At 38.3% G+C, this 15,577-nt stretch overlaps 1 protein-coding gene across 1 annotated transcript in view; it reads right to left on the bottom strand.

Annotated features, from left to right (window-relative positions):
- The window catches only part of PSMA8 (proteasome 20S subunit alpha 8), a 49,249-nt gene extending 33,997 nt beyond the window's left edge, over window positions 1-15,252 (bottom strand). Inside the window, exons 1-2 of the mRNA XM_019465503.2 lie at window positions 15,085-15,252; window positions 771-897 (exon numbers count right to left, since the gene is read on the bottom strand). Coding sequence (XP_019321048.1) covers window positions 771-897; window positions 15,085-15,186 — 229 coding nt within the window. The 5' untranslated portion in view covers window positions 15,187-15,252. The remainder of the gene's footprint in view (window positions 1-770; window positions 898-15,084) is intronic.
- Between the last annotated feature and the right edge of the window lie 325 nt (window positions 15,253-15,577).

Here is a 15,577-nt window from a genome sequence, read left to right as displayed (position 1 = left end):
AGATCCATATCATGGGACACTATTCAGCAATAAAAAGCAAGTGACTATTGACATATGCAACAACTTGGATGAACTGTAGGGGAATTATGCTGAATGAGAAAAGCCAAGATTAAATGATTATATATCACAGGATTCTATTCATATAACATTCTCAAAATGACAAAATTATAGAGATGGAGAAGAGAGAGGATTATTGTTGCCAGAGGTTAGAGATGAGGAGGATTAGCATGAAGTGGTCTTGTGTTAATGAAGAGTTGTGTATCTTGATTGCAGTGATGGTTACATGAACTTACACACATGATACATCTAATAAAACTACAAAACACACACACATACACATGCAAATGAGTGCAAGTAAAACTGTTTAAATAAACTCTGTGGCTTGTAACAATCTCAATTTATCAGTTTTTGAAGATGTTACTATTGGGGGAAACTCAGTAAAGGAAACTTCCTTGTGTTTTTTTTACGACTTCCTATCTATAATTTAAAAATAAAAAGTTTAAAAAGAAAACAGTCACCTAAAGTCATAATTAGGATACTATAATATGTATTGTTTAACATTTATGTTTGATCAAAGCTAACTATTAGAAATCCATGTTTATAGAAGTGTAATTTTCCAGAAAAGGTAGGGTATGCTGTTGGTGTCAAAGTAAGAAATGGGGCATATCTCTATATGTTGTGTAAATATAGCATGACAGCTGTAGGGGGGGCCCGACTGTGTTACCCTACTACACGAAGATACTCTATCGCTACTGTAGGTCCATAAGTACCTGCAAAAGCCATGCAAACGTGGTCATCAAGGGCACAAATTTTCCTCACAGTTCTTTCATCTTGAAGCTTGGCAACAGATTTCTTTTCTACTCCAAGCACAACTATATCAGTACCTCGGATTCCAACCTATCAAGTGATTAAAAAATATAATTAGTTGTTAGTTTTGACATTAAAATGAAGTTATCCTACCACATGACTTGTAGGAAAAGTCTTTTTCTTTTTTTTTTTTAATGTTTATTTTTGAGAGAGAGTGCACGAGCAGGGGAGGGGCAGAGACACAGGGAGACAGAGGATCAGAAGAGGGCTCTGTATTGATAACAGAGATGTGGGGCTCGAACCCACAAACTGCAAGATTATGACCTGAGTTGAAGATGGACGCTTAACCGACTGAGCCACTCAGGCGCCCCGGAAAAGGCTTTCTCTTAACCATTCAATAAAAATGAGAAAAGTTGACTTCTGAGAAAACAGCTGCACAGGTACAGGATTACTCCATTCTCCAAACCCAAAAGTACAGAAGACAAACAGGTCGAGATTGGAAGAATATACCACCAATGCTATAACTACACGAGTGTCCTAAACTCACGCAATACACCTGAAGAAGTGCTAAGCAGATATAGAACAATTTTAACCAAAATGAAAGAAAATGCTGGGAATCCATGTGGATTCCTTGTAGAGTGGGCAATACCAGTAGTGGAGTAGAAGTAGTTTAGAAAATTAAGTAGATAAAATTCTGAAAGCTCTCCCATGTATCTCACAATTTGGAGAGATAATGCTTGGGGAACATAAGCAGCCAAGAGAAAGACCAAATGCCTTCACTCTAGTTCACTGATCAACAAAACCTCAATTCTAACATGAATTCAACAAGAAGAATCCCATTGTTCTTCTCTCCACCTCTTCCCTTGAGAGTGAAGTGGGAAAAAGTCTAAAGAATAATGTGTAAGGATAGTAGTTCTCAAACTGGGTCTTCTGTGGAAACATGCCCATATTCTCAGGGGCTCAAGAGTAATCTATAAGAAGTTTAATTTTGTATTACAATGGTAACCTAAATATTTTGAGAATTGGTATTTGTGTTTATGATTGCCTTGTGGCCAAGGGTGATATTAGTACTAACTATGCAAATAGGTGTGCTCTCAATTAGTATCATTGAAACAGAAATATAGAATAGGTTAAATACAGAACTAGACCTGAGATTACATCTTTCAATTAAATAAAACTTAAGACAATTTAGCAAGGCTATTGCTCTTATTGTTCCCTCACTTCATTCCAGTCTGTCAATTTATCTAACAGGCCTCTCCCTAATCATGCTATCTAAAACAACAACCCTCCCTCTACATCCCACCCTCATCTAACAGACTCAGGTTGAACTTTATATCTTATAGGGAAAAGCCATGGGACTTTCTAACAATGTAACATAAATTATGGCTCAAGAAAATCTCAATATTTCCCCCAAATTTTAATAAATTAATTGATCACCACATACGATAATTTTTATAATTCTCACCTAAACAATTCTGACTTAAAGCATTTAAAACTTCCAACACAAACTAGAAAATGTTTACAATGAAAATCCTAATATCAAAGTCTTTTGGATGAGGGTAAAATTATTCTCAGAAGAAAATTCCTAATCTCATTGTAAAATAATTAATAAGTTACTCAAGAAGTTAAAAAAGGAATACAAATATTTAAGCGAAGCTTAATGGGAAAAATAAGAAAAAAAGCAGAAATTAATGATTAGGGAGAAAACAATATAATTGACAAGTAATACCAAGAGATAGGTTTTAAAGGAATAATTAAGAGATATCTCAGTTAATCTAGCCAAGAGGAACAAAGCGTAAAAAATATATACAAGTGTGAAAAAGCAAGAATTTAAAAATTATAACCCTAAGTTAATCAACATGAAAACCTTAGTGAAAAGGATGACAGACTAGAAAAATTTAAAAACTGCCCATACTGACTCAAGAAAATAATAGACAACACAGTCTCTAACAAACATGGGATAATTTCAAAAACAAGTGTCATGCCTAGAAGGTTCATGGATGAATTTTTCCTAATCTGCTGTTATGGGTAATTCCTGTGTTATTTAAATTATTCCATGGCACAGATCAAAATAAAAATGTTCCTGACTCTTTTTTTGGAAAGCTACATAACAATGTTAAAATCTGGCAAATATAACATTTTCTAAATAAAGAAAGGTACCAGTGATTTTCATTTAGGAAAGCTGATGTTAAAAATTCTAAACAAGGGGTGCCTGGGTGGCTCAGTTGGTTTAGCATCCTACTTTGGCTCAGGTCATGATCTCGCAGTCGTTGAGTTTGAGCCCCGCGTCAGGCTCTGTGCTGACAGCTCAGAGCCTGGAGCCTGCTTCGGATTCTGTGTCTCCCTCTCTCTCTCTGCCCCTCCCCTCACTCATGCTCTGTCTGTCTGTCTGTCTGTCTCTCTCTCTCTCTGTCAAAAATAAATAAAACATTAAATTTTTAAAAAAAATTCTAAACAAGATTTTCACAAATGGAATCTACAAACACAGAAAAATAGTAACATACTATAAACAATTATGGTTCATTCCAGGAATTTTAGGAGTTTCAATGAAAGCAAATCTTTTAATATAAATGTTACAGGGGAGAATGAAGATCTGTTTTTTTTGCCCTTCTGATAACAAGAGCTCTTCAATTGTTCTTGGAAAAATAAGGAGTCTTTAGGTGGAGCTGTAATGCAACCCAGTAAATCCTTACAGTTTTACTGAAAGTGTTTGGAAGACAGGATAATTCTTTACCTATAGCTAGGAGCCTGGAGCCTAGGACTATTTAGGAGCTACTCTTAGGGAGGTCATGTCTGAGGGTGAAAGTAATATAAAGAGCAAGTAAGAGATGGACACAGAGACGGAAGAGAAGAGGGAAAGAAGGAAAAAGAAACAGAGACACACCAGTTCTAGGGCTATTCAAGAAGACCGTAGTAGCCATGTAATTGAGCCTGAAAGGAAGGTTTACCCCTGCTCCCTTTGGGTACTTGATTCAGTACAGTTGACCCTTGAACAATGCAGGGGTTAGGGGTGCCAACCCTACCACCTCATGCAGTTGAAAATCCATGTGTAACTTTTGACTTCCCCCAAATTTAACTACTAATTGCCTATTGTTAACTGGCAGCCTTACTGATAATATAAACAGTTGATTAACACACATTTTGCATGTTATATGTGTCATATGCTCTATTCTTACGATAAAGTAAGCCAGAGAAAAGAAAACATTAAGCAAATTGTAAGGAATGGGGCCCCTGAGTGGCTCAGCTGGTTGAGCGTCCTACTTCAACTCAGGTCATGATCTCGAGGTTGGTGAGTTCAAACACTGCACCAGGCACGCTGCTGTCAGTGCAGAGTCTGCTTTGGATCCTCTGCCCCCCTCTTTTTCTCTCCCCCTGCCCCGCTGGTGCTCCCTCTCTCTCTCTCTCAAAAATAAATAAACATTAAAAAAATTGTAAGTAAGAGATATACATTTACAGTACTGTAAAAAGTTCAAGTGGACCCATGCTGTTCAAATCCATCCTAATTTTTTGCTTAAATCAGTTTGAGCTGGATTTCTTTTATTTAAAAACAATTTTTTAAAAATATTTATTTATTTTTGAAAGAGAGAGAAAGTGGGGAGGGGGGGTGGCAAAGAGAGAGGGAGACAGAATGCAAAGCAGGGTCAAGGCTCTGAGCTGTCAGCACAGAGCCCAATGCAGGGCTGCAACTCACGAACGATGAGATCATGACTTGAACCAAAGTCAGACGCTCGGTGGACTGAGCCACCCAGGTGCCCCGAGTTGGGTTTCTCATGCTTGCAACTGAAAGAGTCCTAACTAAAACAATTAAGTAGTATAAACGATAAAAGCTAGAAAACATTTGATAAAATTCAATATCCATACCTAGTTTAAAAACAACACTAGAAAAGCAGGAAGACTATCTGTGAAGACTATTTCATAACTTGTTAAAAAAGCATCACAAACTGGCAGCCAGAGTCATGTGAGGAAATGAGTCACCATCCATTCCACTGTTCAAGCCAAAACCCCAGTTGTTATCCTTTATAGTTCCTCCTCTCACACTATCCATTTCCAATCAATTACCTTGTTTTTGTCCATTTCACTTACAAAAGCTAACCAGTTCCCCATCACCATTCTAGTACAAGCAACCATCATTTCTTGCCTGGATCACATACAACTACATAGCCTAATAGTTTTCCCCTTTCTACCTTTGCTCTCCATCTTCCCACCCCCACCCTGCACTCCCATCTAGACTCCACAAAGCTGCCAAGGTGAGCATTAAAAACCTTAATAGGGTCAAGATTACTCTCTAGGTGAATGTCCTTCCACAGCACTCCATTGTACTTAGAAAATCTTTTCAAACTCTTTAGTCTTGCCTATAAAGCTGAACACGATCTGGCTCCTGCCTACTTATCCAACAGTATGTCATTGTTATTCACCAAGCTCCAGCCACATTACCTTTTTTCAAGACTTTTTCAAGTCCCTCTGCCTGGAATGCTTCTTTTCCTATTTCAAGTCTCTATTTCAATTTCACCTCAAGGAGTCCTTCTCTATTATCCTTTATAATAACTTGTTCTTTCAGTCAACACATTTACAATTATTTATTTATTCATTAGACTCTTCTCTCCAAATAGTAAAATCTCTGACAGCAAGGAAGCAATCAGATAAATCTAGAAAGTGGGATGCTCTACTGAACAATTAACCCAGTCTCTTCAAGAAGTCAAAGCCAGGAAAAAAAGAAGAGATGCTGTTCATGACTAAAACAGATGCCTAAGGGTAACCAATGCATGGACTTTAGATTCAGACCTAAACAACACAATTACAAAAAGATATTTTGTGAGCAACAAGGAAAACCAGAATGTAGGGGATTACATAATATTAAGGAGTTTTTGTCAATTTCGTTAGGAGTGATAATGGTTTTAAGAAACTATTTTTTAGAGATGTATACTGAAGTATTTACTTATTTGTGAAATATCTGAGATTTCAAAATACTCCACTGAAAAATGATTTGCAACCTATACCTCACACTATATACAAAAATTAACTCTAAATAGATCCTAGATTTAAACGTAAAATGCAAAACTATAAACTTTTAGGAAAAAACACAGGAGAAAAATTTTGGGAACTAGGCAAAGGGTTCTTAGACCTGGCACCAAGAAATATGAACCGTAAGAGGAAAAACTGTTAAATTGGGCCTCATCAAAATTATAAACTTTTTTTTTATGAAAGTGCATATGAAGAGGATGAAAAGACAAGCTACAGACAGAGAGAAAATATTTGCAAACCCTACATCTGATGAAGGGCTAGATCTAGAATACATAAAGAACTGTCAAAACTCAACAGTGGAAAAGCCAATCTGGTTAGAAAATGGATAAAATTGAAAAACATTCCATGTTTATGGATTGGAAAAAGAAATACTGTCGAAATGTCTATACTACCCAAACCAATTTACACATTTAATGTAATCCCTATCAAAATACCAACAGCATTTTTCACAGAGCTAGAACAATCCTAAAATTTGTACGGAATCACAAAAGACCCTGAACAGCCAAAGCAACCTTGAAAAAGAAAAGCAAAGGTGGAGGCATCACAATTCTCGACTTCAAGTTATATTACAAAGCTGTGCTGATCAAGGCAGTATAGCAGTGGCACAAAAACAGAGACCTAGTCCATGGAATAGAATAGAAAAACCAGAAATGGACCCACAACTATATGGTATCTTCCATGAAGCAGGAAAGACTATCCAATGGAAAAAAGACAGTCTCTTCAACAAATGGTGTTGGAAAAACTGGACAGCAAAAGAACGAAACTGGACCACTTTCTTATGCCGCATACAAAAATAAGTTCAAAATGGACTGAAGACCTAAATGTGAGACAGGTAACTATCAAAATCCTAGAGGAGAAAATAGGCAGTTACCTCTTTGACATAGGCTATAGCAACTTCTTACTAGATACGTTTCCTGAGGCATGGGAAACACAAGCAAAAATAAACTATTGGGACTTCATCAAGATATAAAGGAAAGGAAACAATCAACAAAACTGAAAGGCAACCTTCAGAGTGGGAGAAGATATTTGCAAATGACATATATGATAAAGGGTTGGTATCCAAAATATATAAAGAACTTAAAAAACTCAACACCCCCAAAATAAATAATCCCATTAAAAATGGGCAGAAGACACAAATAGCCATTTTTCCAAAGAAGACACATGAAAAGATGCTCAACATCACTCATCATCAGGGAAAGATAAAATCAAAACTATGAGATATCACCTTACACCTGTCAAAATGGCTAAAATTAACAACACAAGAAACAACAGATGTTAGCAAGGATGCAAAGAAAAGGAAACTCTCTTACACTGTTGGTGGGATTGCAAACTGGTACAGCCACTGTGGTAAACAGTATGGAGATTGCTCAGAAAGTTAAAAATACAACTACCCTATGATCTAGCAATAGCACTACTAGGTATTTACCCAAAGGATAAAAGAAAACTAATTCAAATAGATACATGTGCCCCAATGTTTATAACAGCATTATCTATAATAGCCAAAATATGGAAACAGCCCAAGTGTCCACTGACTGATGACCAGATAAAGAAATTGTGGCATACACACACACACACACACACACACACACACACACACACATATATACAATCGGATATATCTCAGCCATAAAAAAAGAATGAAATCTTGACATTTGCAATGATATGGATGGAGCTAGAGAGTATTATGCTAAGCAAAGTAAGTCAGAGAAAGACAAATACTGTATCATTTCACTTATATGTGTAATTTAAGAAACAAAACAGAAAAACATAGGGATAAAAAAAGAGAGAGAAACTATAAAACATACTCATAACTATACAGAACAAACTGAGGGTTGCTGGAGGGGAGGTTGGGGGATGTTAAATAGGCAATGGGGATTAAGGAGCACACTTGTGATGAGCACTGGGTATTGCAGGTAAGTGATAAATCCTACACCTGAAACTAATACTACAATGTATGTTAACTGGATGGAATTTAATAAAAATGTGACAGAAGAAAAAGAAAATGGATAAAAGACATGAAGGACATTTCACTGAAGAAGATATACAAATGGCAAATGGGCACATACAAATGTGTTTGATATCATTAGCCATTTAACTGCTAATTTAAAACTACAAAGAGGGATCATTATACACTTACCAGAATGGACAAAATGAAAAATAATAACACCAAATGCTGGCAAGGATGTGTAGAAGCTGGATTACTCTTACACTGTTGGTGAGGATGTAAAATGATACAGCTACTCTGGGAAACAATTTGGCAGTTTCTTATAAAACCAAACATGCAATTACCATATAATCTAGTAATTGCACAGTTGGAGATTTATACCAGAGACATAAAAACTTATATTAACACAAAAAACTGCTGTAAATGTTCATAGCATATCTATAAATAACAGCTCCAAACTGTAAACGACCCAAATATTTTTCAACAAGTGAATAAACACTGTGGTACATCCATACCATGGAATACAACTGAGCAATAAAATGTTGACATATGCGACAACTTAGATCAAGGGGAAAAAGGGGAAACAAGCAAATCCCAAAAGATTTCATATTATAGAATAGCATTTACATAATGAAAAAGTGAAATGAAAAAAATTTTAGAAACGGAGGGCAGATGACTGCTGCCAAGGATGAGGGCTATGGATACAAGGGTGTGTAGGGCAGGCAGGGTAAGGAGGTGGGTGTGGTTATGTAAGAGCATCATGAGGAATCCTTGTGGAGTTGGAACTATTCAGAATCTTGACTGTATTGGGGAGGCTGGGTGGCTCAGTTGGTTAAGCATCTAACCCTTGGTTTCAGCTCAGGTCATGATCTCACGGTTTATGGGATTGAGCCCCACATTGGGCTCTGTGCTGACAGTGCAGAGCCTGCTTCGGATTCTCTTTCTCTACCCCTCTTCCCCCCCGCCAACCCCGCCCTGCCTCTCTCTCAGAAAAAAAAAAAAAAAAAAAAAAAGAATCTTGACTGTGGATATAAGAAAGTTCACAGGCAATAAAATCTGATACAACTTAATATACACACAAATGCATACAAGTGATACCAGAAATCTGAATAAAATAGGTGGCTTTTATCAATGTCAACAACCTGGTTATGATATTGAGCTACAGTTTTGCAAATGCTACCATTGGCAGAAAATGAGCACAGTACACAAGGAATCCCTATGTATTCTTTCTTTCTTTCCTTCCTTTTTTTCCTTTTTAGGTTAATTTATTTAAGTAATCTCTCCACCTAACATGTGCTCGGACTCATGACCCCAAGATTAAGAGCTGCATGCTCTACTAACTGAGTCAGCCAGGTGCCCCCAAATCCCTGTGTATTATTTCTTACAACTGCATGTGAATATACAATTATCTCAATAAAAAATTCAATTAAAATCACTCCATTGGAAAGAGGGAAAAGTTGGGGAAAGATAAAACAGGTTGGTAAAATGTTGATAACTGTTGGAGCTGGGTAATGGGTATACAGAGGTTCATTATGGTATTCCCTTTATATCTTTGTGTGTTCCAAATATTCAATAATAAAAAGTTAAAAAAATAAATAAAATAAACATAAAAACAAACAAACCTTGAATTTCTCTACAGGCTTTATTCTCACCAGCAATTTAAACATATGCTAAAGTCTCTCTTAAAATCTTAAAGACCACTTAATTTCATTCCCACCTCTCTCTCAACCCCTTCAAACCCAAATAGTGTCATCATCCCTCAGCTGATGGCAACATGGTTTCTACCCCCGACTCCTCTCAGAGTTTAGCCACGGTGGATTACACACAAATCATTAAGGTCCTTCATGGTTGTAGATTATCCTCTACATAGTGCATTAGTCTACAGTCTATACTTCATCTTCTCGAGTGAAGACAGAACTCAAGAATACTCATTCGCTTGACCTTCAACATCGCTTGACCTTCAACATACATGTTAAGCAGGGGAGAGAAGTAATGCCCTTCAAAATTACTATCTCTAGCGCAGATCAATCTCCTGAGTTCCAAACAGAGACTCATGCCTCAGTCTCTGTGGGTCAGGAATCTGGACACAGTTTACCTTCTGACTTAGGGTCTCTCACAAGCCTGTGATCAAGTTTGTCCTCCAGGGCTGTACTCATCTCAAGGCTCATAGGGGAGGCTCCATTTCCACACTCACTCACATGGTTGTTAGCAAGATTCAGTTCCCCAGGGATCGTAGGGCTACAGATTTCAGTTCCTTACTGTGTTTTGAACAGAAGCTTCTCTCAATTCCTTGCTACATAGGACAACTCAAAATGGCAACTGCATGCTAGAAGAACAAGCAAGTGAAAGTGAAAGAGGATGCTCAAGACCTAAGTCACCATCTCTTTGTAACTTACCCTCTGAAGTGACATCCCATCACTTTTGCCTATCCTATTCCCTAGAAGAGAGTTACTAGATTCAGCCCACACCCAAGGGAAGAAGATTACACAAGGGCATGAACATCTGAAAGTGGGGATCACTGGAGGCCATTTTAGAGGTTGCCTACTATAGTTCCATAAGCATTTCAACCTCAACAAGTCCCAAACCTCAATGGTTCAAACTTCAGTCAAGTTTCATATTCCTTAAGAAAATGGCAGGGCCATTTACCCAGAGGCTAAATCCAGAAACAGAGGTGCCATCTTTGACTCCTCCCTCTTCAGTACCTCCTTCTCTCCTCTTCCTCTCCCCCAATACTACCCAAATAATAATCAAATTGTATCAACTATGCCACTAAAGTTTCTCTAAAATCTGCCTTATTCCCATTTATGCCCCAACCCTAGTGAAAACTATCATATTTCATCTGGATTATTTCATAGACTCCTTTGTGGTTTCCCTGCTTCCAGTCTTGATATCATCCAATCCACTGACCACATTAAAGTCTGAGAAATCTTTGAAAAATAAAAACATGAAAAAAAAAAAAAAGAAAATCTGAATGTGTCATTCCTCTACTTAAAAACTTGAACTAGTAAGGACCATTTCTCACTAAGCAAACTGAGACAGCACAGAACTGGACCTGGAACCATAAGATGTAGGGACTGTAATATTTACTCTTTACATATCAGCCTTTTGCTCTCTTAATGCAAAGAAACTTTCTCTGTTACAGAAAAAGAAAGATGGCCACTGGCAATCTTGGACACACGTCCCAACAGTTGTCCCAGAGTAAAAAAGCTACCTCTATTTCTAGCGTTAAAAAAGTCCTAAGGATGGACTTACATTGGCTAGATTTGAGTCACATGCTTATCACTGTGTACAGGAGGATAGAGACTATGAATGAATCTATGTGAGTCGTGTGAGTGCCTCTGTGGTTGGACAAACGCAGTCTGTTACTAGAAGGAGAAATCAGTAATAATCCAGAGAATGACAATAGCCACATTAAAATCCTTCAAGGCCTCTTACTTTCTTAAAGTCATTCTATGATCCAGCCCTTCTTTCTAGTTTTATCTCTCTCTCTCTCTCTGCATCTCTCTTTTTTTTTTACATTGCTTCAGTGATCTGGAATGCCTTCCAATTCATAGAACATAGTTGTCTTTTGCTGCTTGGTCTTCCACATGCTATTTCCTTTGTCTAAAATACCCCTTCCCCTCCCCACCTTTTAACCTGGCTACCGTTCATCTTTCAGGTGCTTACTTAAATATCACCTCCTCAGGAGAATCTCCCTAACATCTAGAGTTCCCATACTGTACCATATTCTCCCCATTATAATACTCACTTAGGCCTAGTTAGGACCATTCACTTAATCATCTAATGTTCCTGCAAGATAGTAAACTCTCTAAGAACAGGGATTTTACTCATTGTGAAACCCCAGAACCCAGCACCATGTTTGGCATATGTAAGTGCTCAACAAAAATGAATGTGCTAGAAGAACCACGGACAAAAGTGAAGGGAAAAGAGAAAGCAAAGGGAGAGTAAATAATAATAGCAACCATTTATTAAATAGCTGCTGTGAACCAGACACTGTGCAAGATGTTTAACATGTATTATTACCTCATTTAACTCACATCAGCTCTATGAAGCAGGCGCTAGTTTGCTGCCTGTTTTACTATTAAAGAAACTGTAGTTTAGAGAAGTTGGTTGCCTTACCTGATGCATACTTGCCTTCCAAATTCATGATAGTGATAGCCAATTAATATTCAAATATTTATTGAACAAATTTCATGGTACAATGCAAAGAGCAGAGGTTTTGGAAGTAGAAAAAATTAGGTGTGAATATGGGCTCCATCATTTTCTAGCTGAGTACCTTCAGGAAGCTATCACAGCCATGAATCAGTTTCCACACATAAAAAAAGGGAGTTAAATACTGTCCTTAACATTACAAAATATGCATAAAATACTTGGTACAAAAGAAATATTACTTAAATGCTTACTTCTTACCTAGCCCCCTCACTGTAGTATATCATGTGGTATATATATAAATACAAGAGGAATTAGGCTACCTAGCTTCTTAAAGATCCTACTATCCAGTTGGTGTGAGAAGCCTATTAAATAGGCCTGAAATTAAAGTGAATATGAGGCCATGGGCCACCTGGGTAGCTCAGTCGGTCGGGCATCTGACTCTTGATTTTGGCTCAGGTCATGATCTTGGGGTTCATGAGATCGAGCCCTGCATCACGCTCTGAGCTGACATCGCAAAACCTGCTTGGGTTTCTCTCTCTCTCCCTCTCTCTCTGCTTCTCTCCTGCGTGTGCTCTCTCTCAAAATAAATAAACACTTAAAAAATTTAACAATAAAGTGAATATGAGGCCAAATAGTTGGTACAGATTATAAATTCTGGAAAAGAATAAGAGCCATGATGGCTGGAGTGGATCAGAGAAGGCTTCATCAAGGAGAAGCAATGTGAGGAGATTCCCAAAGGATAAATAAGAGGGAGTATGGCAGAAATAAAGGTGTTTTCTCCTCCACCCACCTACGAGGGCACAAACACATATGAGTAAACCAATGAAGCTGCCCCTTTAATTAAAGAGGGTTGATAAGGATTATGGAAGGATTTGATGGCCAGAATGTGAAGCTAAGATTTGAAAAAGTAGGAAACGTGGAGCCAGTAACAGTTCGGGGTCAGAGAAAGGACAGTGTAAGGAATGGTAATAAATCTTACCTTTTTCATGGGAATACTGTAAAGGATTCATGACTTTTTTTCCTAAGAAGAAAGGTATTACCTCTCCAAGATGTTATTCAAACATGTTTTTCATTTATAAAAAAAGGAACTAAAGCAAAAAGAAAACAGGCCTCTTGCCTCATTTCATGCTATAAGATAATCAATAAGAAGGAAGTGGAGGCCAAGACTCTAAATGTGGTCCCCATAACTTCCTGTATTACTAAATAATACTGCATCCACATGCTGGTCAAAACTGGTCAGCCCTGGCTTATTTATAAGTCCTCACAGCAACTACTGTTTACAGACAGAGTATTTTGTGGCGTATTTTAATAAATGCCATTATAAACTTTACCCCCCATAAAAGGTCATAGCACCCTCAAGGAAACGCAATGAACAACTCCATGCAAAGATGCAAATTATAATTTCAGAATCCTGAGACGAAACTGTCTCATCCTTCCAATGTATCTTTAAAAATGCCCACTATAGGTATTTTTATATCTTTACCCTTTTACAGCTCATTACAAAGGAACTATCAATCAGTTCTATAGCATTCTTAAAACATTTTAAATGAGCCAATGTGGCTTCTTATTACACCCCAGTCTTCTACCATTACTTCCTTTATTTTAGGCTCTAAAACTTGGGCATTATTTTCTAACCATATGCTTCATGCCTTGTTGGGGATTATATAACTTTTTGTTTTTATCAAAATGGTACCCTTTTGGTTTAAGCTACATCAGGCTTTTCTTAAATTTACAATTCTAAAAAAATTACTTATAAAACAGAAACAAAACTAGAGGGCCCAATTAAATAGAAAAATACTTTAAAAATGATAAGATTCTTTCTAGTGTTATTTTTTTTTTACCACTTTACATTTGATAGATTTATAATAAAAGTGAATTATTTCCTTCCATAACTAAATTGCTTTGGAAAGTGAGGGAAAATACAGACACTGCTACACTTAGAAATGCACTGTGTGGTCTCATAGCTAGTGTCTCAATTTCCAAAATACAAAACAAACATGCTCGTGAAATTTGAGAGATTAAAAAAAAATTGGATCCTTCTGATTCATAGATTAGGACTTAGAAGATTCGGGATAATAGATCTTTGGTTACCAGGGCAATGTTGTTCTTTTTAATTTTTATAAATCACTAATATTATTAAATATAATTAAAACTTGGCAGGAATAGTACTGCTACCCTGAGCATTTAAAAGTTTTTCAGAAATGTGGATACATAAACATAATGTAGGGTATAATCTCTCAAGGAATTCCAGCATTATTTGAACAACAACCAAAAAGTGGCAAAAGATCGGAGTTTCTTGGGGCTTAGAGGCTCTAAAAGGCTGCCAAATATTCAGGTGAAAACTTTAGGACAATTACTTTTAACAGGTGGAAATGTATGATAACTGGCTTGGCGTTTTTGACCAACTTCTCTTTTTTCTTTTCTTTTTTTTTAATTTTTTTTAACGTTTATTTATTTTTGAGACAGAGAGAGACAGAGCATGAACCGGGGAGAGTCAGAGAGAGAGGGAGACACAGAATCTGAAACAGGCTCCAGGCTCTGAGCGGTCAGCACAGAGCCCGACGCGGGGCTCAAACTCACGGACCTCGAGACATTGACCTGAGCCGAAGTCGGACGCTTAACCGACTGAGCCACCCAGGCGCCCCGACCAACTTCTCAATAAGAGATTCAATTTTACTTTAATCGTTCCTATTTCAGGGGCAGGCATGGTCTATTTTTAATGTAATTACTGCTAAACAACAGTACCCACACAAAGTAACTGCTACTTTTCCACGCATCTGTGAATTCCCGCGAAGTGGCTTATGTGCATTCAGGATGGCTGTTACTGGCTGGAAGAAGTCTTTTCTTCTCTTATTGTCAGACACAGCATTCATATTGCTTCTAAAATCAAGGCTTCAACTGACACCCTAGTTTTGGGTCTGGAGCTATGCTTCGAAAGCGGCTGCACACCTATGAAATCTACCTCTTGCTGCCTCTTGCTCAAATTTCAGAAAGGGCATCTCCATCAATTAAAAGAACGCAGCAATTTTCACAAGTGGGAGGCTCTCCTTTCCTGACCCCCCCACACCGGAGCCTTGGGCTGGGGCAGCTGGGTAAGGAAGGCATGACACCGGGCATGGTGGGCGGGGTGGGGGGCGGTGGTGAAGTTGGCTGCTCACCGCTGTGGATCCTTTCTTCACCGCTTCCTGGGCATATTCCACTTGGAAAAGGTGTCCGTCTGGGGAGAAGACAGTGATTGCCCGGTCGTACCGAGACGCCATGGCACAAGCCTACGCCGATTCCTGTGGAGTGGACGACGCTACCACAGGTGAGACGTGCGAAAGAGCCGCCCCCGCTGCCACGTGCCACCCGGAAGTGCTTGTCCGGCCTCAACGTGCCTCCCGGAAGTGTTTGGGCACGCACTTCTTGTCGCCATGGGGAAGCCCTGGCGTGGGGGGGGCCAGGTGCCCCTCAGAGGTTCTCCTGCCGGCCTGCCTGGGCACGGCTGTGCTTGCGAGTTGGCAGAGTTCCTCTGCTACCCTCGGTGTTTGGTGCAGGCTTCCCAGTTTTCCCAGCACGATGTAGCTCCAGCAGTGGTGTCAGATCACTCCAGTTACAAAGATGACAGCAAAGACTAGAGCTTAACTGAGAGAAATTTGAAGGTCAGATATT

This window comes from Panthera pardus, unplaced genomic scaffold, assembly GCF_024362965.1.
Source record: "Panthera pardus isolate Hobbes unplaced genomic scaffold, ASM2436296v1 HiC_scaffold_15, whole genome shotgun sequence".
NCBI lineage: Eukaryota > Metazoa > Chordata > Mammalia > Carnivora > Felidae > Panthera > Panthera pardus.
This window is presented reverse-complemented; position numbering and strand designations above follow the sequence as displayed.